Source organism: Pseudochaenichthys georgianus, chromosome 12 (assembly GCF_902827115.2).
Source record: "Pseudochaenichthys georgianus chromosome 12, fPseGeo1.2, whole genome shotgun sequence".
NCBI lineage: Eukaryota > Metazoa > Chordata > Actinopteri > Perciformes > Channichthyidae > Pseudochaenichthys > Pseudochaenichthys georgianus.
In genome coordinates this window covers 864,515-892,465 of record NC_047514.1, presented here as the reverse complement: position 1 = coordinate 892,465, position 27,951 = coordinate 864,515, and the positions used below count along the sequence as shown (strand labels likewise).

At 42.1% G+C, this 27,951-nt stretch overlaps 2 protein-coding genes across 3 annotated transcripts; both read left to right on the top strand.

Annotated features, from left to right (window-relative positions):
* Positions 1-259: 259 nt before the first annotated feature.
* LOC117456611 (long-chain fatty acid transport protein 2) lies at positions 260-18,070 on the top strand. 2 transcript variants are annotated; one of them, XM_034096542.2, is made up of 10 exons: positions 260-839; positions 3,492-3,695; positions 4,924-5,082; positions 5,414-5,538; positions 6,628-6,825; positions 8,460-8,550; positions 10,513-10,711; positions 12,784-12,881; positions 15,711-15,841; positions 16,061-18,070. In XM_034096542.2, exons 1-10 carry the CDS (start codon positions 362-364, stop codon positions 16,235-16,237), a joined length of 1,860 nt encoding a protein of 619 aa, XP_033952433.1. In that variant the 5' UTR covers positions 260-361; the 3' UTR covers positions 16,238-18,070. The 2 variants fall into 2 exon arrangements, with proteins under 2 accessions (XP_033952433.1, XP_033952431.1); XM_034096540.2 differs by having other exon boundaries at positions 3,486-3,695.
* Positions 18,071-18,226: 156 nt separating this feature from the next.
* prrc1 (proline-rich coiled-coil 1) lies at positions 18,227-27,591 on the top strand. Its single transcript, XM_034095677.2, has 9 exons — positions 18,227-18,329; positions 19,454-19,560; positions 21,219-21,575; positions 22,088-22,230; positions 22,998-23,100; positions 23,179-23,342; positions 23,459-23,562; positions 23,799-23,901; positions 25,009-27,591. Exons 2-9 carry the CDS (start codon positions 19,470-19,472, stop codon positions 25,216-25,218), a joined length of 1,275 nt encoding a protein of 424 aa, XP_033951568.1. The 5' UTR covers positions 18,227-18,329; positions 19,454-19,469; the 3' UTR covers positions 25,219-27,591.
* The last annotated feature ends 360 nt before the right edge of the window (positions 27,592-27,951 follow it).

Sequence of the window (27,951 nt, the reverse complement as noted above, 5' to 3'; positions counted from 1 at the left end):
AAATGTGTATATTTTGGTGTTCGGGGTCTGAATACTTCTATTTAAAAACACTAATTAAAATGGATGTGAAATGGCCTCTCCATTCACACGAACTCAGCTTTTTTATTCTGAAATCTTACCGTAATGTCTAGTGTAAACACGCACAGCAGAACAGCGTGGAGGTACAGTGACCGCTCATTGGCTGTCACTGTGTGCGTGCGTGCGCGTGCGTGTGTGTGTGTGTGTGTGTGTGTGTGTGTGTGTGTGTGTGTGTTGCATAATGAGAGGGACAGCAGCTCTGCTACAAGTTTCCTGAAAACGGGCTCCTGTCTGTGCAGCCTGTTTTCTAAACTCTTGCCGCAGTCTCAGTGAGGAGTTCACGATGATACCTCTGTTGTTTAGCAGCGTTTTAGCAGGACTTTTAGCTCTGCTTCTCTACCAGAGGACGGTGTATCCCTTCTTCTGGGTGGATCTGATTTACTACCTCAAACTTCGGAGGTACGGGAAGTCTCTGCAGGCTCGTATGAAGTCAGGGATCATCACATACCTCGACTGTTTCCTCCACCAGGCGAGGAAGAACCCGAACAAACCCTTCATCATCTTCGAAAGCCAGACTCTGAGTTACCGGGATGTGGACCGGAGGAGTAACCGGATAGCGAACGCGTTCAGGGCGCACGGTTCTCCGGGACAAGGGGACATTGTGGCCATGTTGATGTGCAACGAACCGGACTTTATCTGTGTGTGGCTCGGTTTGTGCAAGTTGGGCTGTGAGGTGGCCTTTCTGAACAACAACATTAAGGCAAAGTCGCTGCTGCACTGCTTCAGGAGCTGCGGGGCCAAAACCCTGGTGGTGGGCGCAGGTACTGCACCTTCAAAACTACAACTGATTCCAGATTCAAGGCTTTTATTGTCATTTGTACATATGTGTAGATATGTCAATGAACATCTTAGGTCACAGGCTCCTCAACAGTGCAACAACAATAAAACAGATACAATAGTGCAAGTAAATACAATAACATAGAATAGAATAGAGATAGTGCAAGAATAGTCTAGTAATTGGAATATGATATATTAGATAAATGGAAGATGGAATGGAATAAACTGCTGGGAGAAGTAGATAGATAGATAGATACTTTTTTTAAGACTTCATTCACCCAGATCTGTAAAATAACTAAAGGTATTATATATACATGAAGTGGAGTAAAAGTACACCATTTGCCTCTGAATTGTAGTGGAGTAAAAGTAAAAATGAAAATATTCAAGTAAAGTACCTACAAATTACACGTTTACTTCACCTGTTGGGTTTGTTTTGTATCTAGTCTACATTCAGAATCTCACTCGAGCAGAGGTGGGAACACACTTTCCAGTTTTCTCTTCCCAAAAACAATGGCTGTAACTCCAGCGAGAGCAATAGGTTATCAGGGGGGTTCATCTCTTATATCGTGGTATTGTATTGCTGGCTGCCGGATGTTACAGTAACCCTTCAGGTGAGGCCCTCCTAAGGAGAAATGCTATCAGTGGTGCTCAGGGGCGGCGGGTGCTGTAGGCTAGGGAAGGCTAAGCCTTCCCAAATATTTGTGTCACTGCATCCTGGTAAAATAAATATATAATGTATAATGTTTGTGTCTTTGACATTAGCGCTGCTATGCAGCCACCTTTGCCCTGTGCTACGAAGCCAGTTCAAACCCTGGATATGTTTGAGTTATCTAAACTAACCCTAACAAACGAGATCTCGACGCTGGTTAATATCAACTCGGTAAATCAAGCCAGGGCTTCTCTCACCAGCTGAGAGCGCGTTCACGTGAAAGGGGTGGGGTTAGCAACATTTGACCAATCACAAACAGGGACAAGTGTCCTGACAGCGCAGCGTCATACTTCATTAATGAAAAGTAAACTAATATTAGACAAATATGAACTTTAAAGTTCATATTTGTCTAATATTAGTCATCCATGACTTAAACATAATAATCCAGGATACAAGCCACCTGCAAGGTGAATACAGAACAACTGTTACAAAATAAATAAACTACCGAGTGTTTGAAAGCGTGTTTTATGATATCACTGCCCCGTCTAAGACACGAGTGGATCTGACTTTACTTACATTTGAGTTGAGTGTTTCGTCAATAATGTGTTGCTTAAAATAATGCTTCTGCATACAGTATGTGACACTGAGTGTTGCACGGCCAGATACGGCTCAGCTGACTCAGATAAGGAGATAATATTGGCTATGATATTATATGATCGATGATCTGATTGAATGTGATATGAATGATAAGTGCCACACGTCGGCGTCTTCTCTGCATACAGCAGTTTAAACTGTATTTCCTTTATCCTGTAATATGACTTGATAGATTTAAACTCCGCACACTGAGCTCTGATTGGTCAGCAGGCGGTGCTTTCACTGAGTTGATCTCAGACGCCGGAGGCGGACAGCGTCAGGTAAAAAAAAGTGATTTAGCCTTCCCAAACCTGAGCCTCACGCGCCGCCTATGGTGGTGCTGATAGTTAACAGGGACTGAGCAAAGTACCAGCCGTAAAAACTCCCCTGCATTTGGATGGAGGGAAATATCAGAAACAGGACATTATATAGACCTTTCACCTGCTTCTGTCTGTGTCATGGTGTGTGAATACTCGTTGTCAGGCACAGAAGAGAGAATAACAACGGAGTATAATGCAGTGTGAAACAAAGCAAACCTCTGAGACGCTGGATGTCCCAACAACTATTTAAATTGGCAAATTTGTTCGTCTCCACTTTTTAAAAGTATACTTGTTATACAGTAAATGTTATCGTGTAGTTTCCAGCTCATAGAGTCCTATAGTGAACCCAGAAATGTTGAGTACCCCAAAGTGTTATGATAGAAATGTAAGGGTCCCAAGCACATAGACACTGCCGTATGCTGACTTGTATATATTTTGCAATTTCAACAATTAATTAGGATTTAAGCAGTTAAAAAATTGCTTTGCAGATTTGGATAATTTTGGAGTGTGTCTGGAGGCTTTTGAGGATGCTTAGTCCATTTCTGACATTTTGAGGATCAAAAATGGCCATATTTGTACTCCCGGTCTATTAATTTGAAAGATAATTGTCCACCGTAGAGATAATAGTTGTCATCTTGTGCTCTCTATATCCAATGGTCGCAACACTACTGATAGTAGTCAAAATTAGCCTAAAGAAAGGGGTTCGGTTTGCAAACATGTCACCTCGTTTCAGAATGTGTGTCGCCGTGGAAAACAGGCGTGTGCAAGTCTCTTACAAAAGACGGAGATTATTAGCTTCCCTCAATAATTTTCACCACAACACACAGATAATGGTTCTTCCGAAAATACCCTGTAGCCTGACAAATAGTAGGGAAATGTGTGTGTTAAAAAAAAAGGAAGGCAGGCAATACAGTTTTAATGTTATCTGTCCCAAAGTGACGCCCCTGCTCCTAGATGATTACAGAGTGGATCCAACATGTCTGTCTTCAGTTCTGTGTGATTATTCATGTCCCGTTGTGTGTGTTGAGATCCAGATTTGGTGTGTTTGGTGGAGGAGGTGTTGCCCGACCTGAAGAAGGACAACATGGCGCTGTGGGTGGTGGGTCACACGGCCCCCTCGGAGGAGTTCACCAGTCTACTCGATAAAGTGGAGAGCATGTCTGGAGAAAGCTCGAGTGACCTTCCTAAAGTGAACATCATGTCCAACTTCCTCTTCATCTTCACTTCAGGCACCACAGGTACTGCACAGCATGATACTCTTCACAAATCACTGTCACACTGCGCATAAAGCACATCTAAACTACTTGTAGCGGCAAAAAACGTGAAGAAATTAAATAGATTAAACTGTCGCCGAGGCACCAGAAGGCAAATCTTACACCGGGAATAATGATCCAAGTCTAGGCAGGAGCGTTGTTTCATACATTTATTTTGATAATCCAATATCAACAAAGTTACATTAAGAGTTATCCTTTAACTTCCGCTGTGTCTTTCCTGTAGCCTCCTTGTGCTAACCACGGTATAAAAAAACATTTGCCTAACCCTGGTGCGCTAATCCCACCACCACCTGTCTCCAATATGTAAATAAATGGATTTTATCAATCACCCACAATTTGGCCTTAATGATTAAATATGAAGAAATACTATTAACTTCAGCTGATATATCATATTGATTTATATGGATGCAGGGACATATTTTACGCAAGGCACAAAGGAAAGGAACATCTGTCTCAACAACTATGATGGATTTACATAAACACGGTCCATGTATTCATGTCCGTTAGCATTTAGCTTAGCATAAATGAAAAGCAGCTTCTGAGCCAAGACATTACAGGTCATCTGTTGTTTATTCCATCAGGGGTGTCCAAACTACGGCCCGCAGACCTTTTTTAATCAGCCCTCAGCAAATTAAAAAAGTATAATGGAATATGGCCCACAAATTAAACTTGAGCTTGTCTTGTGTTGTACTTCTTAAATATGAATGTAAACATGTATTACTGTAGTATTCATGTGTTAAGACCACTTTTCAATTAAAGTTGGAAACATTTTCTAACAAATCTTAGTTGATAAGAAAAAAGCCCAATGACTTATTTCCGTAACAAGCTTGAAATAAACCCTTCATATTTCTCCTTATGATAATCAATCTGAGGCTTCTGCTTTAACACTCACAAGCATCCTTTACCTACATTAGATTGATGTCGCTAACTTCTAACTGAACTTATGAGGCGATATACCTCTAGCGGCCCAGCCCTTCGTATATTTTTCTGTCGGTGGGCCTCGGTGAAAAAAGTTTGGACACCCCTGAGTTACATCCATTAAAACACTGTTTGAAGTGTTCTGAATACAACTGTGCTCGACTCCACCACGTTTCAGAGCGGCGATGGAGTCTCGAAACCAAATCCGTCATGCACAAGATTTGAACTGAACCAGGGAAAACGCAGTTCAGTAACTCCTGCGTTTCTCCGCCAGGTCTCTCCAAAGCGGCCCGGGTGGGTCACCTGAAGGCCGTCCTCAGTATGGCTTTCTTTGAGATGTGTGGAGCCACGTCTGAGGACATCATCTACATCACTCTGCCTCTGTACCACATGTCTGCTTCGCTGCTGGGGATCGGAGGATGCATACAGCTCGGTGAGAGAAAGCCTTTTTGCCTTAAAAATACAATTCCTGGAAGAATGTTGTTTTCAGTTCATTGTGAGGCTCAAAGCTGGAGGAAGCAACATGACGACGGACATCCTTTTCATTGGACTATAAGGAATTCTCACTTCCTCACAAACAACACATTTTCACATTTCCTGGTTTTGGTTTTCTCATGACAGGAAGTTACACTCCGCTCTTTTGTTACACATAAGACAACACACAGAATCCCCCCACCCTCTGAAGAACTGGAACATCGGTTGTGTGGAGTTTTTACACGACAGTACAGCTCACACATCTTCTCTGTCTCTCCTTTGGGTCTCAGGTGCGACGTGTGTTTTGAAGAAGAAGTTTTCCGCCAGTCAGTTTTGGAAGGACTGTGTGAAGCACGACGTGACGGTGGTGCAGTACATAGGAGAGCTCTGTCGATACCTCTGCAACCATCCCGCAGTACGTTAAAATAACACTTTCTGATAACCTCTGACTACAGGTGAATGCCAAGCCAAAAGCACTTCAACACCTTACTGATTTTCTAGTTTCAACATGTTTGACGATCTGTATGTCGTTGTTTAGTTAAAGAAATGCTGCAGGAAAGCTTAGATTTTGACAAATGCTACGATCAAATCCTTCGTAGATTTTGTTATCCTGCTTATTATACTTTGCTAATGGAACTGAAATCCTAACGCAGCCCCTTACCTCTGGTTTGTTGCATTAACCCGTAAAGGACAGAACGTCATCCAAAGGGTTCTTTAAGGGGTATTGCTCTCCGTCATCAATGAATATCTTCTACAGCACATGTTGATCAAAAACAGTCCGTCAGTAGATAGCCTTGTTGAAAGCTATAGTTTGCTTTTACGTTCTGACTTTTCCATCAAAATTCTGACTTTTTCTCAAAATCCTGACTTTTGTTCCTCAAAATCTAAGTTATGACTTTTTTCTCTAAATAAAAAAATGACCTTTTTTCTGAAAATCCTGACTTTCTCAAAATCTAAAATTTTTGAATTATTTCTAAAAATCTCAAAATTATGACTTTTTTCTCAAAGTTCTGACTTCTTCTCAAAATCAAAAAATTCTAACTTTTTCTGAATGTCAATAATCCCTCGTCACCGGCTTGAGCTTCAACCTCAGGATCCATGTGTCTGGGATCCTCTCCAGAATGGAAGCAGTCATCACATACAGAGCATCAGCTAGTTCCTGAGCAGTGTCCTTCACATGCTGATATCCAAGAGAGGGAGTCACACAGTCACAAGATGGAGGAATAGAAAGCAGTATTCAATGTTTACTTCAGATTAGCTCCACGTCAGAAATGAGCATGCTTGTCATATGTCTCTCTCCATAGAGGCTGAATCAACATGTTAATCACGTAGCTATCATCTGCCTCAAGCAGTCATGTTCACAGCTGCAGTTGGGATACCTTTGTCATCATGTGGACTCTGATACTGGAAGAGGACATTCAGTATTTACCCAACACTAAGCATTATTCCCACAAAGTAGGTCTGATGAAGTTAAGTGTTCTCTTAAGAGTCCTCCTGCCTCCAGGTCCCAGAGGAGAGGGCTCACCGCGTCCGGCTGGCAGCAGGAAGTGGTCTCCGCTCAGACGTTTGGAGGCAGTTCGTGCAGCGGTTCGGCAGCAGGATAAAGATCAGAGAAGGTTACGGCCTGACGGAGGCTGGCATCGGCTTCCTGAACTACACCGAGGAGGTCGGACCCATCGGCAGGGCGGGCTATTTCAACAAGGTCAGGAACAACAGCGTGTTTCCTCTGGACCCCATCACACTGACCCGCTTTATGTGTTGTGTTTTTGGTGAAGCGACCCTTGTTAAATAGCTGATATTAGAAACACCTTATCCGCGTTTCTTTTAATCAGAAAGAGACCATTTAACTAAGGCAATATGGCAAAGAATATCCTGTTTTAAATGTCATTTTCCCCTTTAGTAGAAATGTAATTAGATTGTTTAAAGATTGTAAGAAGGAGGCCCATGTTATTGCTTGCCTGGGTGACCTAAAGATGATGCACCAGCAGATGCTATTCACGTGGCTTGAAAGTAGAATTGTCCATAGAATAAAGTAATCAGACCACTTGAATGCCGTTATGCTGTGATTTAAAGAAGTTCCTTTACCTACATGCTCTGCTAAAATATATTGTAAGCCCATCCAAATGTGTTTTTACTTGGCACTTGCATCGAACAATGGTTGTTAATATAGGGCAGGGATGGGCAAATGGCGGCCCCCACCTCCTCTTTTTGCGGCCCTCAGATTAATTTATAAACAACGTAATTAATAAAAAATAAAAAAAAAAATATTTTTATTTTTTTTACTTGTAGTACTGATTTATGATTTAAAATACCGCAAAATAATCTGTGACGCATTTGTGTGTATTGTGTTTGTTTCCCGGGGAAACCCTCACAAGAAACACCGGCTGTTGTTATGCCTGCTGTGACGTTAAGTTGCCTCTTGTAATTATGCCTTTACAAGCTTAAAAGTTGTTTTTATCATCTGAATTTGGCGAAACAAGTTTAATATTCTTAAAACCAAGACATTGTTTATTTGAAATCAGATGAAAACAAACTGTCACGGACCCTGCCGTATTATCTATGATTACTACGCTTTTCATTCATAATTTCAGCGGGAGGGAGGGGGAGTGGCGCTGAGGAACAGCAGAGTGCGGGCGTGTTGACATTCCCCTTATTGTGGAATAAGGAGAATGCAGAGACTGGCTACAAGTGTTTTAGGTTCAAGTTAGACAACTAATGTCTGGGTTAGTGTTCATGACTTCATGTTTATGTCATCTTTGGTTAATCTCAATACACACACAATAATTACATACAACACATGGAATTTGTGTGTGTGTTCCAAGTGAATCTGCGGCCCCCTGGTGGCCAGTACATCAATGATGTGGCCCCCACCACCATCAAAGTTGCCCATCCCTGATATAGGGTGATAGTGATTGGTAACAAAGTGGATGAGACCGAAAATAATTATCTGAATTGGGATCATTTTATATGCAAAGATACAGAATTCTTGATATAATTAATACTGATTATATTAGAATTTGTGATGCACACTCAATATGCTGTGAAATGCCTTGTTCCCAGTAGATTCAAAATTGATTATTGAAAAGAGCAATAAGTAACAATAAGTCTAAGGTCAACAGAGATACAATTAAAGGGGAACACAACTCAAAATAGGGAATTTGAGTGATAAGCATCTAAAATGTAAAAAAAGGCAGCCTTGCGTGGGACGGTATAATCCATATAGATAGTATAAGCAAAATGTACAATATACCAACTGTGTGCAGACTGTATATATATCAAACAATGTTGATTATTCAGACGGTATCTCATTGACACATCTCTTTCTTTCCTCTCCAGCTGTCCATGCCCTTTGAGCTCCTCAGACACGACCCAGTGTCCTACGAGGCGGTCCGGACCCCCGCTGGGAGATGCATCCGAGCACAGAACGGTAAAACAATCACACATGTAGTCCTTTTTAAAGTGACAGCTGTCGGTCCTTGTGTCTCTTGATCTGTTAAAATGTTATATCTTGCTGAACTCAAATACCTGTACTTTCTACTTCTTACATGTTTAACTCAAATACCTGTACTTTCTACATGTTGAACTCAAATACCTGTACTTTCTACATGCTGAACTCAAATACCTGTACTTTCTACTTCTTACATGTTGAACCCAAATACCTGTACTTTCTACTTCTTACATGTTGAACCCAAATACCTGTACTTTCTACTTCTCACATGTTTAACTCAAATACCTGTACTTTCTACTTCTTACATGTTGAACTCAAATACCTGTACTTTCTACTTCTTACATGTTGAACTCAAATACCTGTACTTTCTACTTCTCACATTTTGAACTCAAATACCTGTACTTTCTACTTCTTACATGTTGAACACAAATACCTGTACTTTCTACTTCTCACATTTTGAACACAAATACCTGTACTTTCTACTTCTCACATGTTGAACCCAAATACCTGTACTTTCTACTTCTTACATGTTGAACCCAAATACCTGTACTTTCTACTTCTTACATGTTGAACTCAAATACCTGTACTTTCTACTTCTTACATGTTGAACCCAAATACCTGTACTTTCTACTTCTTACATGTTGAACCCAAATACCTGTACTTTCTACTTCTTACATGTTGAACCCAAATACCTGTACTTTCTACTTCTTACATGTTGAACTCAAATACCTGTACTTTCTACTTCTTACATGTTGAACTCAAATACCTGTACTTTCTACTTCTTACATGTTGAACCCAAATACCTGTACTTTCTACTTCTTACATGTTGAACCCAAATACCTGTACTTTCTACTTCTTACATGTTGAACTCAAATACCTGTACTTTCTACTTCTTACATGTTGAACCCAAATACCTGTACTTTCTACTTCTCACATGTTGAACTCAAATACCTGTACTTTCTACTTCTTACATGTTGAACACAAATACCTGTACTTTCTACTTCTTACATGTTGAACACAAATACCTGTACTTTCTACTTCTTACATGTTGAACACAAATACCTGTACTTTCTACTTCTTACATGTTGAACTCAAATACCTGTACTTTCTACTTCTTACATGTTGAACCCAAATACCTGTACTTTCTACTTCTCACATGTTGAACTCAAATACCTGTACTTTCTACTTCTTACATGTTGAACACAAATACCTGTACTTTCTACTTCTTACATGTTGAACACAAATACCTGTACTTTCTACTTCTTACATGTTGAACACAAATACCTGTACTTTCTACTTCTTACATGTTGAACACAAATACCTGTACTTTCTACTTCTTACATGTTGAACACAAATACCTGTACTTTCTACTTCTTACATGTTGAACACAAATACCTGTACTTTCTACTTCTTACATGTTGAACACAAATACCTGTACTTTCTACTTCTTACATGTTGAACCCAAATACCTGTACTTTCTACTTCTTACATGTTGAACCCAAATACCTGTACTTTCTACTTCTCTCATTTCCCAAACAGCTGGTTCCTTTAGTCTGAATGTGTGTTGGTGCGTGGTCATTATTCTTTAGAGTCACTGCGTGCCTATTGGTTGGAACACGATCCGTGTATCCATCACTTCCTGGTCTTCTCTAAAGAAGAGGGACCAATGGAAACGTTGTCATGTTGCCGTTGTTCAGCATGGAAACATTCATTAGCTAACAATGACATTATTGTTCTATTAATATAAAGGGAGGTCAGGTACTCTTTAAAGCAGCTGCTAGCTATGGGTACTTTTTACTGAAGTACACTTCAAAGCCTCTTTACTTTCACTTGAGTAAAGAAGTTTAGTCAGTACTTCTACTTTCACCAGAGTACTTTTCAACACGAGTATCTGTACTTCTGCTTGAGTAAAGGATGTGTGTACTTCTACCCTCTCCCCAGGGGAGGCAGGGATCCTGGTGGCTCCGCTCTCAGCCATGAATCAGTTCCTGGGGTACGCAGGGAACCAGGTGCAGTCGGAGAAGAAGCTGCTCAGAGGCGTCTTTAAAGATGGCGACGTCTTCTTCAACACCGGAGACCTGCTGCTGCACGATGACCAGGACTTCCTGTACTTCAGGGACCGCATTGGAGACACCTTCAGGTACCGTTTCAATTCAATTCAAGGCTTTGTCATTTGCACATGAGCTACAGTACAGTGTAGATATGGCAATGAAAAACTTAGGTTAGGTATATGTAGGTGTATGTGTACAAACAAAAAGACAAAAAATATATATATATGTTGTCTTTTTGTTTGTCGTTTGCTTTGTACGTTTTATTTGTTTTTGTTTGTATTATTAGAACGTGCATCTAATTTACCTTTTTGTTGTTCTTTTCTTTCATGCTGGGGTGGGGGGTATGTTTGATCTCCTAACTGGCAGTTTGGTTGAAATATGCACTGTTGCATCCAAAGTATGTATTTCACTGCTCAATGACATTCTGTATGATGTGTTAAAAAAAAGAAAAACTTAGGTCACAGGCTCCTCCAACAGTGCAAGTAAATACAAATATAATAGAAATAGTGCAAGAAGAGTCTATATATAAGTAAATGGAATACGATTTGCAAGATGCAAACAAATGGATGTGCATGGATGTTCTTTCTGCATCGTTGAAAATGTGCTGCTGATGGATTTGTGTTTCATTTGGCAATTTTGTGGAGAAAAATGTTCCAAAAGCCACTGCAAAATATCTTCTCAGGCAGGGGTGTCCAAACTACGGCCCGGGACATTTTGAATCGGCCCTCAGCTAATTCAAAAAGTATAATGGAATATGGCCCACAAATTAAACTTGAGCTTTTCTTGTATTTTACTTATTAAATATATCTGTAAACATATACACAGTACTGTTCATGTGTTAATAAGCCCAATTTACAATACATTCAGTCAATTACATTTGAAAATATGTTCTAATAAAAATCCAAGTCCATCCATCCATCCATCTTCTCCCGCTTATCCGTGGTCGGGTCTCGGGGTAGCAGTTCCAGCAGAGAGCCCCAAACTTCCTTTTCCCTGGCGACATCAACCAGCTCTGACTGGGGGGTCCCAAGGCGCTCCCAGGCCAGCGAAGAGATATAATCCCTCCACCTGGTCCTAGGTCTACCCCTTGGTCTCCTCCCAGCTGGACGTGCCTGGAACACCTCCCTAGGGAGGCGCCCAAGTGGCATCCTAACTAGGTGCCCGAACCACCTCAACTGGCTCCTTTCGACGCGAAGGAGGAGCGGCTCAACTCCGAGTCCCTCCCGGATGACCGAACGTCTCACTTTATCCCTAAGGGAGACACCAGCCACCCGGCGGAGGAAAACCCATCTCGGCCGCTTGTATCCGCGATCTCGTTCTTTCGGTCATGACCCATCCTTCATGACCGTAGGTGAGGGTAGGAACGAAAATGGCCCGACAGAGAGCTTTGCCTTCTGGCTCAGCTCTCTTTTCGTCACAGCGGTGCGGTAAAGCGACTGCAGTACCGCTCCCGCTGCTCCGATTCTCCGGCCCTGCAGTTCGGTGGACTAAGGATTGCACCACTGCTTTTTGCAGATGATGTGGTTCTGATGGCTTCATCGGTCTGCGACCTTCAGCTCTCACTGGATCGGTTGGCAACCGAGTGTGAAGCGGCTGGGATGAGGATCAGCACCTCCAAATCTGAGGCCATGGTTCTCAGCAGGAAACCGATGGACTGTCCACTCCAAGTAGGGAATGAGTCCTTACCCCAAGTGAAGGAGTTCAAGTATCTCAGGTCTTGTTCTCGAGTGAGGGAACAATGGAGCGTGAGAAAATCCAAGTCGATAAGAAAAAAGCCCAATAACTTATACATAACAAACTTGAAATGTACCCTTCCTATTTCCTCTTATGATAATCAATCTGGGGCTTCTGTTGTAAGGAATGAGCTGCTAACAAATTAAATGAAACCCTCTGGAGAGCTGTGATGCAGGCTAGCATAATTTACCTACTTAAAACTTAACATATGAGGCAGTATTCCTCACCTCTATTGAGCGGACAGGCCCTTCGAATATTCTTCTGTATGTGGCCCCGCCCTTGGTGTAAAACGTTTTGACACCCCTGTTCTAAGGCGATGTAAATAAGCGACTCACATTGTTCTGTTCACACAGCTCGTTTCTCCTGCCCTCAAGTGGCCACAAACAGTCATTGCAGGTTTAACTGAATCTACTCTTTTGTGCTGCAGGTGGAAAGGAGAGAATGTTTCCACCACTGAGGTTTCAGAGGCTGTGGGTCTGCTCGACTTCATCCAGGAGGCCAACATCTACGGAGTCACCATACCAGGTGTGTGGAAGTGTGTACTGGATATAACTTCTGCATAATCTACAGATATAACAATCAGCTTCTGTTACGGTGTGTGCAGGAAGCAGGACCCAATAACTCCTTTATTTCAAGGCTAAACTAGTAACAAAGACTGAACAGAACACTCACCGCAGACCAAGTCATTACACAAGACGAACCGACATAGACAGACAGAAAAACCAGAACTTAAATACACACGAGACTAATCACACAAACAAGACACAGATGAGGAGGGAGGAGAAAATACAGGGGCACCAGGTGAACACAATCAGACACACCAGGGAAACTAACGACAGGGAACCACAGACAGATCTAGACAAGACAAAACACAACGCAGACAGATCGTGACAGCTTAATTAATGCAAACCATGTATTCCCACACTGTTACGGCCCGTCCACACGACCGCGCCGACAGCTTCAATCTGCCGTGACGTCACGTTGCCTCGCTTTTTCGCAGAACTGAATTGTGGGTAGCAGAGCGGTCCGTCTCCGGTGTCAGAAGTTGAATGTTCAACTTCTGACGCCGGAGACGCCGGAGTAGCCAGCGCCAGCCAATTAAATCCCGTTTCTGAAAATCTGACAGCTCAAGCCGTAGCCAATCAAACCGCGTCTAAGCTGGGAGAGATATCCCGCCGTTCATTTCTATATTTCAAAAAAAGTCGGAGGAGAAACTAACTATCGCCGTAGCGAATCACCCGGTTTTGTATGACCAGACCCTCTTCACCTCCCGGGATACAAACCGGAGGAGCCAGGCATGGAGGGAGGAGGCAGAGACAGTGGGGGAAACTGGTAGGTTTTCGCCTGTTTGGGGAGTTTATATATATATTGCTCGCATAAAATCCCCGGGTTTTTGCTTTGTATGTCGGGGGCGGGACATTCATGTGATTGGTTGTTGGTCGCGTTGCTTGAATAAAATCCCCAAGCTTCAGACACGCCCAGCTCCAAGCTATTTTTGAAGCTGTAGTGTGGACGCTCCGTTATAACCATATGGAGCACAGCCAATACAAGAGGCCGCTCCCAGTGAGACCATGACCGGGTTGAATCGGATATTTCGCTATAACTTCCCACAAAAACTCCAGACTAGATCTCTTCAGATTTTAAGGAATAACAACCACCAAATATTGTTGATGCAGCTCTGCCAGTTTAATTGACTGACTGACTTTTCCTCGATAGCAGGGCCAGCTGAGGCTCATTGGTATTGCACTAAATGAAACCACGCCCCATACCAAGCAGTTAAACAATCCTGGTTTCTCATAATCAAAGTTGATGAAATTAACATAAGCCTGTAGCAAGGAGACCACAATTATTAAGACATCATCAAAAGTATACCCACCACTTTAGGGGCAACCAGAACTTCCACTTTAATAATAATAATAAATGTATTTTGTAAGGTATGTTTATTTATATAGCACATTTCAGACGCAGAGGCAATTCAAAGTGCTTTCCATGATCATTAACACATAATAGTAAGACAACAGAGAGGAAGACAATAAATAAACATAATGGAATAACAGATTAATAAAAACAATGAGATACAAAATAGTTTAAAAACAACATTGTAAATACGGTAAGTGCTAAAACAAGTTAAAAGGCTTCTGGGTAAGCAGCTGTAAAAAGTAGCGTTTTTAGCCTCGACTTAAAAGAACTCGGCGTTGGTGAAGACCTCAGGGTTTCTGGAAGTGTGTTCACTTTGTGGGGAGCGTAAAAACTAAAAGCAGCTTCGGCGTGTTTGGTTCTGAGCCGGGGAACAATGAGTAAGCCCGCCCCGAGGATCTCAGAGCTCTGGGGGGCTCGGGGCAGCATGTCAGACATATTGGGGTCCCAAACCAATGCTTTATAAGTAAGCGACTGGTCGCCAGTGCGGAGACCTGAGTACTCGGGTGATGTGTTCTACTCTTTTCTTTTGGTCAGGACTCTGGCAGCGGCGTTCTGGATTAGTTGTAGTTTTCTAACCGATTTTTGACAGAGACCTGTAGATGCGCTATTTCAGTAATCAAGCCTGCTAACAACAAAGGCGGGAACTAGTTTCAAGGTCTTGTTGAGACATGAATGTTCTAAGTCTGGTTTCAGGTAAATGCTGATTTAGTAATTGTGTTGATGAGGGATTTGAAATTGAGGTCCAGAACTACGCCTAGATATCTCTCCTTTTCCGATGTATTTAGCAGTAGGGCTTCTAGTGTAGCGCTTACTTCAGCCCCTTCCTCCCTTTTGCCACCAAAGATAATTGTCTCTGTTTTGTTTAATTGTAGTAAATTGTTGCTCATCCAGCTGCTGATTTGTTCCATGCAGTTGGTGAGGGATTGTAATGGTCCGTAGTCGCCAGGCTTTATTGTAATTGTAAGTGCTTTTACAGGTGCTCAAAGTCGCTTTACAGAGGTAGTAAAAAAGGACAACAGATACATATAGTAAAAGGTAAGTACTTATATAGCGCTTTATCCAGTCTTTACGACCCCTCAAAGCGCTTTACAGACTACATGCCGTTCACACAGAGCAGTGTACCTTACTCAAGGACCTAACATTCACACACCGTTGGCTATCGGGAGCACCTCAGGGTTCAGTATCTTGCCCAAGGATACATCGACATGTCGGCTGCACGGGCTGGGATCGAACCTTCTGGTTGAAAGACGACCGCACCCCCTCGCAGCCACAGTCGCATTAAAATCGAGCAATAAAACAACGATCGCACATTAAGAGCCAGGTTGAAGAGTTTTTGTAAGGACTTTGTAATACTACAGTTTGCTCTTGTTAATTTAGTACCGTTTTTCCGATGCAACATTATAATAAGAGACTTTTTCCAATGTGTGCTTGCAGGAAATGAAGGCCGGGCAGGTATGGCTGCTATCGTCTTGCAACAGGATCACAAATTAAACGGATCCGAGCTCTACGACCATTTAGTAAAAACTCTTCCTGCCTATGCCTGGCCGAGGTTTCTCAGAATACAGGTAGGTCGCGCATGTACCCATTACCACATTTTGTGTATTTTAAATGTAAAATGATATCGTTAATTGCACACACTAGTCTGCTTGATACGGTGTGTGTATTACATGTTGGGATTATGGATGTTTCCCCTCGTTTATGTGATAGTGATGATATGTGACATGTATGTAGTAACCCGGGTTGTTTGCATTGTATTGTTCTCTCTCACTGTTTTGTGTTTCCAGACGTCCTTGGATGTGACGGAGACGTTCAAGCAGCAGAAGGTGAAGCTGGTCACGGAGGGCTTCGATCCGGACGTCTCCCACGATCTGCTGTACTTCTTAGACGTTTCTCAGAAAGAGTACACCCTCCTGACTGTGTCTCTGTATCAGGACATTGTGAATGGGAAGATCAAAGTATGAACACGATAGGACGTTGGAAGTTAATGCAGAAAAGGATACGTCCTTATAATCCAGGTTGCTGCCATGTTTGTCTGTCCGTGAAATGTGGTTCTCATCAGCGCCACAGACAGAGCTGTTATTCATATTTGAAAGATTAGTTACTTACTCACTGTGAACCAGCCAGAGCTTTTATTTACCTCAACATTTTAAGTGCTACTGTTCTAAGTTTTTACACTTGATTCAAACCACACACTGACTCCACGTTTACATCGTGATAAGTTAAGTGCCATTTACACATAAAAGCACTAACTCCACTATTCATGACATTGCTTTTGCTCTTCTTTTCTGTATCGTTACTATAGACGTGAGCGCTGCCTTCATTGTGCATTTTGAAACTGAATGTAATGGAAATGTTTATGGAAATTAGGGTTTGTGAATAGGATTATATTACATCCACGTTTACATCTTGATAAGTTAAAGGTGTGGTAGGTAAGTTTCAGAAACCGGCTCGAGATACACTTTTTGTTATATTCCATGGAATGCTCTTAACATCCCGATAGCAATGAATATCTGAAGTGCTTTGACAAAAAATCCATAAAAAAATGTCATCTGTGGAAGCCGTAATACTGTAAAAAGTACAGGCCTACCTGCCGGTCAGCCTCCCATCTGGGCACAAACTTCTCTCGTGCCCTCATTGGTCATGTGTGCGTTCGTGTGTGTTGGAGGCGGGGCTCTGAAGGAAGTGGCAGATTTTCTCCGGTTGTGTATTTTCAAATTCTAGCGATCTCGAGCCGGTTTCTCAAACTTACCTACCCCACCTTTAAGTGCCATTTACACATAAAAGCACTTACTCCACTATTCATGACATTAATTTGTACTTGCTTTTACTTGACTTCTTCTTCTTTGTCTTGTCTTATTTTATTTATCACTAGTTAGTTACTATAGACGTATGTTGAAACTGAATTTGACGGGCATTCTTATGGAAATGAGGGTTTGCGAATAAGATTACATTACATTAAGCGAAACAGGTGGGTGTTCAGTTTGAGACGGACGATATGTAGACTCTCTGCTGTCCTGAAATCAGTGAGAAGCTCCTTCCACCATTTGGGAGCCAGGATAGCAAAAGGGTGTATCTTTTTGGGGGTGTACCTGGTTCCACTTCGCCGATTGGCTGATGCAGAGCGAAGTGCACGTGCTGGAGTGTATGTTTTGACCATGTCTTGGATGTAGGTAAGACCAGATCCCTTTAGTGTCTTGAAGAGTATTCTGGCAGCTCGTGAAAGGAGCGAAGGTGAGGTGTAATGTGGGAGGGCTTGAATATCAGTCGGGCTACAGTTTTCTGAATTAACTGTAGAGGTCGGATGGCATTTGCAGGTAGACCAGCCAGGAGGGAGTCACAGTAACGCGTGAGATGACAAGACCCTCGACCAGGACCCGTGTTTTAAGATCTTGTATAGCACTTTCTAGACAAAACAGGGCATTCCTTTAGATACAACGTGGGGCATTATGTAACAAAAAAATGTGAGGCCATTATGTCTCTGTGTGTTGTGTATTCACAGTTTCAACACCATATGTATTGTTGTTAAACCTATAGCTGTGGAAGCAGACATTGCACTGTGAGCTTTTAGAGGACCAGTCATTCCTCCTTACCCCCTCAGTATTTTTTTTAATTACCTTTTTGTTTTGTGCAGACTTTTATTTGAGAATGTGACTTCCTTTCAATGCTTGTATAAATGCTTTGTATAAATCAAAAATATAACTAACTAACTGCTGTCTTCACATTTCTGAACTGAATATAAAAGTCACTGTAAAAACATCAAATGTGTATTCCTACTCTCTGTTCCTTCTATACTTTTACTCAAGTACAAGATCTGAGTACTTCTTAGGTCACATGTTTCTGCATGGAATATTCTTTTAATTAAAAACATTTTTGGGAAATAATGTTTTAAAACGATTGTGAATGTTTCTTGCATGGTCACGTGATTTCATTGTGGTCCGGGCGCTCGCGGTAGTAGGAGGAGTTACGGTCGAGCAGACGTGGCAACACATGACGTCATCAAAGAGGGTCGCTGGGTTGTTCATGGGTGTTGTGTTGAGCTATTCCAGCTAGCAGGTGAGTGGGTCAAATGGCTTGTCATGTAAGATAAAAACGACACATAATATTGACTAATTCCTGTTGTTTGATCGTTGGATGAAATGCCACGTGTTTCTATATTTGTCTACATGCGGAGCTGAGTTGTGTTTGTACACGTGGAACATTTCTGTTGCAGGAAGCTAACACTGAATTGAGTTCAACCATGTTCCTGTCATTTATGGCACATATATCACCTTCATTAGATATAAGACTGCTCAAATAATAATGTTGCATTAACCCTGTACTTGAAACCAGAGGTGGGAGAAGTACTCAGATCTTGTACTTGAGTAAAAGTAGAAGTACCAGAGTGTAGGAATACTCTGTTACAGTAAAAGTTCTGCATTCAAAATGTTCCTCAAGTGAAAGTAGAAAAGTATTCTCATCAAAATATAGTGAAAGACAGTAAAAGTAGTCGTTGTGCAGATTGGTCCATTTCAGAATAATATATATGATATGTTTTATAATGATTGATCATGAAAGTGTTCTCAAAGCTGGTGAAGGTGCAGCTAGTTTGAAGTACTTTGTAGACTGCAGGGTAGCTGGTGGATTTACTCCAGGTGGAACTAAAGTCTGATTCAACACTTGGGTATTAAATACATATGTAGTGGAGTAGAAGTACACCATTTACCTCTGAACTGTAGTGGAGTAGAAGTACCTCAACATTGTACTTAAGTATAGTACTTGAGTAAATATACTTAGCATCTGAAGCAGAGGGAGCTGGGTGTTATGTTATCATGGTACGATGAAAACTACATTCAACTAGGATGTATTGTCATAAGCACAGAAGCTACAGCTTGAAATAAAGTCCCAGGCTGCTCCAACAACACAACATACAATATGTGTAAGACACAAAGAAAAGAAATAGTGCAAACGATATAAAGGTGAAATAAAGTTGTTAGTATGCAGGCATTAACATTGAGTCAGCTGAACAACAAGATGAACACAAACAATCTATCACTATTGTATCTGTTTTATTTGTCCTATATATATTCACGTTGCTCAGTTCACCTCAGTGTTGCATTGCCATATCTACACCGTAGCTAATGTGCACCTGACAATGAAGCCTTGACACTTGAGCCGCCTGCTGTGTTCTGGGCTCTCAGGTGTAAAGCAGAGAAGATGATGGAAGAAAGTGGGATCGAGACGACGCCTCCTGCCAGCCCCACTCCTCCTCTCGATGCCTCTGCCAGCGCCCCCCCGATGTCCGTCGGTAAGACATTATCTCTCAACTGATGCTATACCACGAGCAAACCTGATGTTCTCGTATTTCTCAGCTCTGCTCCCTGAACTCGCCTCCTGTTAAAAGTTCTCTTATCAGAAGAAAGTGAATGTGGAGCGAGAGCGATGTCCAGACATGAACCAGTTCAAGAGGGAATACAGAGAAATTATTTTCTCGAGGTACAGGGATGGGGAAGGTGTTTGACTGTGTGTATACGTGTGAGTATGTAGGTGTGCATATATGTATATATGTGTGTGTATGTATTAGGGATGGGAATTTGAAAGCTAATGTATATTCGACCCCCAAAAAAACGGTTAACCGAAATGTACATATCGTATAAAAAGACAAAATGGGGGGAAAAAAGAAAAAATTAATTTTGAAAAATAAATAAATACATGTTCAAATAAGTATAGAAACCAAGTCGAATTTGTCAAATGTATTGAACTGGTGATCCCAGTTTGTACAGTTGACAGCCTTAGGGTATCGTAACCCATGACAACAGAGATCAACAACCTGTAGCAGGGCCTGTGCACAGAATGCAGATATTCAATACTCATTCTTGTTTAAGAATATGAGCACGTCTACTCAGGGGAGAGGCGGGTGCGGAGGCGATTCACAATCGGGCCAGCTGTAGAGAAGACCCTCTCAGCTGGGCATAAGATGAGGTCAGAGTCTGCGTGGTCTGCGTGTAGGGAGGGGCAGCAGCCGTATCTTTGGCTAGAACCAGCTAGATCTGATGGATTTGATAAACGCGAGTGAAGTCTAACCGGACGCGAGAGAGATCAGCTGCAGCTCTGCCCGCTGTGAGGGCCTTCAGACCTAACACACTTAGCTATGGCGCTGTCGTATACATTGAATTATTCCATTTGATAATATGTAATCAACTTAGGAACCCCTCCCTCCCTCCCAAAAAAAATATTCATAATTCATATTCTCATACCTGAATAATTTTGAATATTCGATTAATCGTTCCCATCCCTAGTATGTGTGTGTGTATGTACATATATATAATATATATGTCAATCAACAGGTAAAGCAGATTAATAATAACAATAATAATTAATAATGATAAGTATTGCAGATTATAAATAAATCATTTAGGGACACGGGGGTGAGATTAAATAAGTTATCCTTCTTCTCACTCCTTTCGAACACTAGATGTGGCACTGTTTATGTTGCTAATGCTGTTGTTGTTGTTGTTGTAAATGTCATTTTTTGTTTTGATTTCTCCAACATGACTATGCACTGCAACATTTTTTTTGTTTTGTAATTATTTATTTTACTTGTTAGAAATTAAATGTATCAATCAAAAGTCTTGATGTGACGATAGAATGAGAAATCAAAGGTCCTTCATGTCAACGTCAAACTCAATTTCATCACGGGCCACATCAGCGTTATGGCTGCACTCAAAGGGCCGGTTGTGGCTTTAAGACGATATAAATATATATATAATATATATCAAATAATGTATTATATTACAGGTCTCTTTTCACACCAGCACAGCACTCCACTTTGAATACTTTGAATATAGTGTATACTATAGTATTAGTTTCTCACATCATTATATCGTGTGTAAATAATTTCCTTTGTGTGTTAACCTACTTGGTAATAAAACCGATTGTGATTTAACATCATTGGTTATATTTCAGGTCTGTCCACCACCACCTTCTCCCCCCATCTCCCCCCCGTTTCCTCCATCTCCTCCTTCAGCAGCCCCATGGCGGCTCACCCCTCTCTCTCCTCCCCGTTCCCCCCTCCCTCCACACTTTCCTCTCCGTACACAAGCAGCTCTCCATTTCCTCCCCTCTCCTCTCCATCTCCATCTTTTCCTCCCCCCCTCTCCTCCCCCATGGCCCCGCCTCCTCCCCTCTCGGCTCCTCCCCCTATGGGTCCGCCTCTCTCAAACTACTCCATGAGCGGAGGATATGACATCACTCGCGGTCACGCGGGAAGAACGCCACAAACACCGCTGATGCCCACATTCTCCAGTCCCAACACCGTGCCAGGTGAGAGACACACACACACACGCACACACACACACACACACACACACGCACACACCTATTACCTGTGTGTCTGATGTTGTGAACCACATTATCAAGTCAAAGTTATTTATTTATCTTATTGTATTAACCCCATTTCATTAAATAATTAATCTTGAATGACAACTCTAAAGAAGGCAACAATTTCCAATGTGAATAAAGTAAATACTTATTTGAAGGATGTGGAGGGAAGGCAAGCCCAGTAGTTTCAATACCATACAGACACCTGGTATGTAGGTGTGTGTCGGGGCAGTACACATAAAACAAGCTATATAGAATAACACAGGTATAACATACATGAATAACAGTTACAGTGCGGTGTGAGATATGTATAGTTGAGCGGTAAAAAGAAAAGTCTTCAGCCTGGATTTCAAAGTAGTCAGAGTTGCAGCGGACCTGCGGGTAGTTGAAGCATGGCTCCGTGAAGCCCCAGAGTACTGTACAAAAGTCATACTGATAATAACGTTCTCCTCCAGCTATGGGTCCGAACCCCATGGTCCAGCAGCCCCTGATGATGGGGGGAGTCGACGGATCTCCCATCACCTTCCCCGAGGAGCAGGAGGACCCCAGAGCGCCGAGCCAGGCCAACGCTGGGGGGGGAATCTGGGGCTTCTTCAGGGTAAGACCTCCGTGATGGAATGTGGTCGCGACACAACATCAATGCCCTCTTCAGGAACATTATAATAGAGTAGGAATACGCCGTTACAAGTAATGGTATTAATGCAATCAAAATGTTACTCAAGTTGAAAGTGTTGGCATCAACATATTGCAGAGATATTATAATAAATACATAAATAAGGTTGAAAGTGGGACAGTATGGATATTAGGGATTGCCATTTCTATCGAGACCGACTCAACTATTATTCAAACACACACACTTCTGTGGTTCTTCGTTCTCTAATGTAGGCCTTAACACTTTAAATTAAAAACATATCTTTTTAATTTGAAGTTATTTCATTAGTGTCACTGTTCATGTTTTATTGTTTTATGAAACCGGAAACTTGCATATTATATAAAAAGGCAGGCACACGTTATTAAGTAAGAATAGTTTTATATTTACTGTGTGTGTGTGTGTGTGTGTGTGTGTGTGTGTGTGTGTGTGTGTGTGTGTGTGTGTGTGTGTGTGTGTGTGTGTGTGTGTGTGTGTGTGTGTGTGTGTGTGTGTGTGTGTGTGTGTGTGTGTGTGTGTGTGTGTGTGTGTGTGTGTGTGTGTGTGTGTGTGTGTGTGTGTGTGTGTGTGTGTGTGTGTGTGTGTGTGTGTGTGTGTGTGGTGTGTGTGTGTGTGTGTGTGTGTGTGTGTGTGTGTGTGTGTGTGTGTGTGTGTGTGTGTGTGTGTGTGTGTGTGTGTGTGTGTGTGTGTGTGTGTGTGTGTGTGTGTCCTCTCAGGGAGTAGCAGGGAACCCGGTCGTGAAGAACGTCCTGGACAGAACCAAGCACTCGGTGGAGTCCATGATCACCACCCTGGACCCGGGCATGGCTCCATACATCAGTGAGTCCCTCTCAGACCCCCTCCCCACATCACGTGACACACCGACTTAATACATGTGTGTGTGTCGTTGCCATGCAGAGTCTGGCGGGGACATCGACATCGTGGTGACTTCAGATAAGGAGCTGCACGTGGAGGCGGTCAGAGACGCCTTTCAGGAGGTGTTTGGGATGGCGCTGGTCACCGGAGAGCCCGGGCAGTCCAACATCGCCCCGCAGCCCGTGGGGTACGCAGCCGGAGTTAAGGTCGGTTCAACTCTTCTTCTTCTTCTTCTTCTTCTTCTTCTTCTTCTTCTTCTTCTTCTTCTTCTTCTTCTTCTCCCTTTTCAAATATTTACCCGATCCCTCTCGTGTGTGTGCAGGGGGCTCAGGAGCGCATAGACAGCCTGCGTCGAGCCGGTGTGATCCACGAGAAGCAGCCCGTCGTCTCTCTGGAAAACTTCATCGCTGAGCTCTTCCCCGACCGGTAAGAGAGAAGATCTCATCCACACGGAGAGTCTTTTTATATCTCACCGTGTGTAAGATATAGAAACGCTGATGGGAGAAGAGTTTCAATTCCATAATGCAATAAAGTATGTTGATAACTGAGGCTAGTTGGGAGTGATGTATACTGGATCCCATTACCTGCTGCTCAGCTTCATTCCTCACTGAGTGCAATAGAGTACAAATACCCCTCCCTGCTATAAATACTTCTGTCTGCAGGTGGTTTGATATCGGATGTCTGATCCTGGAGGACCCGGGTCACAGCATCCGCATCGAGGTCTTCACTCAGACCACTCCTCTGGCTCTGGATCACATCCAGCAGGTACACATCTCTCACTGTACAACGTTTACATTCAATACTCTCTTATCCATGACATCAACCCATTGTGTATCTATACCCCCTTATCCTGTGGGCGGCTGTTTGGAGAGAGAAATAATGAGTAGAGATTCCTAGGTTCTGGCATCGTGCATCCATTAGTGCCACTGATCCCACTCCTCTACTATGTACTGTTTTGTAGAGAGTAGACATTTTTGATTTTGGGTTAGTTGAAAGCAGTGGAGTCCAGATAAAACAGTTTTACCCACTGTGGTTGCAGCATAGTTGATCCGCCTTCGAAACTTTATTAACTTCACTGGCTGCCTGTCAAATACCGTGAAGATCCTGCTACTCACCTTTAAGGTGTTAGTGTTTACTTCCTATCTGCCTTCTTCTGGAGATTTATCTGACGTCCAGCGCTCTTCCTTGATCCTCCTTAGCAACGGTCTATATAGTCCTTGACAGCGGTCTGTACTACTGGATTAATAACGTGTCACATGTTCTGAATTGACCAATCAGAATCGAGTATACAACTAAGCTGTGTAATAATTATTATTCTATAACACATAGGTTTGAGCAAGCTCTCTGATTGGTCAATAGGCGTGTTTGATTCCACGATCAAACAACGATCAAATGGAACGTGCCTAATCACAAAGTATCCAGTGGCCTACACACGCCACTAGCCTATCGTAACTACTTCCATGAGCCTACATCGTGTGATTACTCAGATATTTAAATAGCCTAATTCAAGAATTGTTTTCAATAAATTGGTTAATAATATATTATTTACTATAATTATATCAATAACTGTAAGCGGGGTAGCAGGAGTGTTCGATTGATCGGCTATCGTTACCATGGGAACTACTTTCTAGGAACTACTTTCTGACGGAGATTAACTCAAGCAGAAAGCGTAGGTTTGGGAGCAAATTAGCCCACATTATGAAATTATTTTACGATATTGTTGATAACAATGATAGTTTGTGTAATAGAATCGCAATCATACACTTGAGGCCGTTCTTGAACACTCGTGTATGATTGCTTAATTAAATGTCACTCGCCTACAAACCTCCATGAACTCATCAAGCTGTTTCTCTGACCTCCCCCCCTGTTTAGGCCCAGTCCCTGACCCCCCCCGACTACAGCCTACGTTGGTCCGGTCTGATCGCCACAGTGGGCGAGGTGTTGGAGCGCAGCCTGCCCAACATCAACCGGACTGACTGGCATCAGGCCATGACGGGCATGACGCAGCGCCAGATGATCCACAGCGCTGCCAAAGCTCTGGCTGGGATCTACAAACGGCAGCTGCCCCCCCGGACTGTGTGAGGCTCTCGAACTAACACGGGGCGCGGGTGGACACACTGGGAGAAAGACCTGGCTGATGGGACAGCAGAGGATAATCGTACATCCCCAAAAAGCCCAAATGCACACCTGTTTTTTAAAGATGTCGATGCTCACAGATGATTACTGACATTCCAATGTCAGCAGGATTTCACTGATCAGATCTCAAGTCAGGCGTTAACTAATCATCTCATCCTCCTTTAAACATATCTACACATCCTGCATATTGATACCAACAAACTAAACGCATAAAGTGGTGCAGGAATGAGTCGTTAAACCAGAAATTAGTTAGCATAATTACGTTTTTTCAAATTGTGTTTTTCGGTTAGATGCCTGATATGAACTTAGAATATGTAAGTAAATGTCATCACTCTATTATACTCAGATTATTGTAGGGACTATTCCATGCATTATCCCAGTTGTAGGACATATTCTAGAGGTCAGCACAGATCCAAAGTCTACTCAAACTTACCTTATTTAAAAAGTATGCCAAAATGTGTCGGAGCAGACCTCAACACCCGAGAAGGCTCTGACTATATACCGTAACACTGTCAAATCTGCTGTGTACTCAGATTGGCCGTGCTCTATTGTAGAAGTTCCTTTTTAAAGAAACTAATGTCCTGTTTTTGTAGAAACGGTGAATTACTCGAGGTGTGTCCTGACACTATCGCCAATTTCACATTTGAAAACCTTAACTAGCGGGTAGACAATGTGCCAATGATCTTATTTTGTGTGCATTTCTTGATTTCTGAACTAGACTACGATCCGTCCGCTTTTTTATTTTTATTTTTTCAAGCTGTAAATAAACCCTTTCTTATTTTGCAAACTGTCCATCGACCGTGGGGTAGCTTGGCCCCTGTTCACCCCCCCTTGCTATTCTTAAGCTTTCCAAATGTGTGTAATACGTTTCTGTGTTGTATTTGGATGAAACTAAAATTATTTAACAAATAACTTAGTTTATTGTCAAAATAAGATTTTAACATCGAATAATGAAGGCCTTTATCGGTTGTCATATCTCTTAATTCCCATATTTTCATGAGATTAAAATCACCATAAGTCATTTGCCAAACCGTAAACCCAGGGTCTGAGACTGGCCGTTTCTCAATGTCGAGGAAACCTGCTGCAGAGCCACTATTTAAAGTACACTACGTCATCGAGTGGCGCCGAAGGACTGTTTAGATGCATGTTAAATGCCCAGCATTCGGCGCCACTCGATGACTCGGTATACTTGAAATAGTGGCTCTGCAGCAGGTGTACTCGACATTGAGAAACGGCCCTTGCCTCCAGTAAAAACCCTTTAAAGCTGACTTGATAAGAAGCCATTGAGCTGAAACTGTTATGAAGCGTTTGTTCCTTTCAAAGTGTGGGTCTTTACTGAATAACCTTGTATAAAACAATTCGAATTTGTGTCAAACTGATAAATAATGAGTGTGAATTGTAATATTCTGCTAACCCTGCGATAGACTGTAAGCAGTGGACATAATGAAGATGAAGCCTGGAGTTTGTCATATCCTGCATTTTCATCTTGTTTTTTGGCACCAGAAGTGACCATATTAGGATAAGAGTGTAGCGTACGGAAATTATCTGCATTGCAACGCCTCTATCCTGATTGATAGGTCACTACGGTAACGACCTGTCAATCACAAAGAAGTCCCGCCCCCTGAGTTTACGTCCACTTCTTTAACACGGGTTGCTCACGTCGACATTTTGTCTGTTATGTTGACCCTTAAAAATCGTAATTTACTGGAATAAGACTTGTATTGATATTTAACTGTTTTCAAATGTTAACACATGGGTGGTAGAATTGTATTGTACCGTTTTTTGTGTCTTTAAATTAATAATGACATATTTTTTTAAATATATAACTTCCCAAATGGCTCTAGCATTTACATTGCTTATCCTGATTTAGTGAAAAGTGCAAAATTGGTCGATTTAAAGGGCATTAAAGAAGTCTTAACCTGCCTTAAGCGTAACCATTCACTTTCTTTTAAACTGATGCACAACACCTTCTACACATCACTCTTTAGTCAAGCAGGATAAGTGCATGCTGGGTAGTTTGCAACTGGGACACAGCTAGATGTCATGAGTTTAATTTAAAACCCACAGTAACACATTCATGCAACGTGCACATCGTCACGGTCCTGCTGTCTGAGGTCAAATCCCATTTTCACTCTTGAGCATTTGCAGCAGGACTCTTATAAGTAACCAATTCATTTATTTGTTTGCAGCAGTTGAAACAGCGTCACAAATGGAGGTAGATTAAACTCTGCTGGTGAAGTTTGAGGGAGAGACGTTCATGTGTACTCGGTGTCCCCTTTAATGTGCCTTTTGACAAAAATAAATCACTTTTTCACACTGTTTTGTCCCCGTCTCGGTGTAACAGGGTCCTAAATACTGTATATAGGCCAAGTTGCTTACTTTTGTCACATTAAGTTATGAAGAAGTTGTTGTACCCGGTGAGATGTATTTTGTTTGTGGTGCAGAGGTAAAAAGGACAATGTAGTAATAATCAGACAATGGCTGAGTCTAAGCAAATCTCAAACTACACTCCGATGGTACAATTCCTGGTATTAAATGAGAACAGTCCGATGTCTTGTCCTTTTTCCATAATGCTTCGGCGCAACAGCTGTACACAATTTTGTGATTTTTAGTGAATTGGTGGGAACACATGTTGCTTATAGTGGAGAGAAGAGGGGTTGAAGCAGCACTGATGATGGT

Excerpts from the sequence above, each read along its gene's own strand:
- LOC117456611 (XM_034096540.2), top strand. The coding sequence starts at position 362 with ATGATACCTCTGTTGTTTAGCAGCGTTTTAGCAGGACTTTTAGCTCTG. Across the intron at positions 3,696-4,923 it reads CTTCACTTCAGGCACCACAG|GTCTCTCCAAAGCGGCCCGG; the intron begins GTACTGCACAGC and ends TTTCTCCGCCAG. Across the intron at positions 6,826-8,459 it reads GGGCGGGCTATTTCAACAAG|CTGTCCATGCCCTTTGAGCT; the intron begins GTCAGGAACAAC and ends TTTCCTCTCCAG.
- prrc1 (XM_034095677.2), top strand. The coding sequence starts at position 19,470 with ATGATGGAAGAAAGTGGGATCGAGACGACGCCTCCTGCCAGCCCCACT. Across the intron at positions 21,576-22,087 it reads CAGTCCCAACACCGTGCCAG|CTATGGGTCCGAACCCCATG; the intron begins GTGAGAGACACA and ends GTTCTCCTCCAG. Across the intron at positions 22,231-22,997 it reads GAATCTGGGGCTTCTTCAGG|GGAGTAGCAGGGAACCCGGT; the intron begins GTAAGACCTCCG and ends GTGTCCTCTCAG.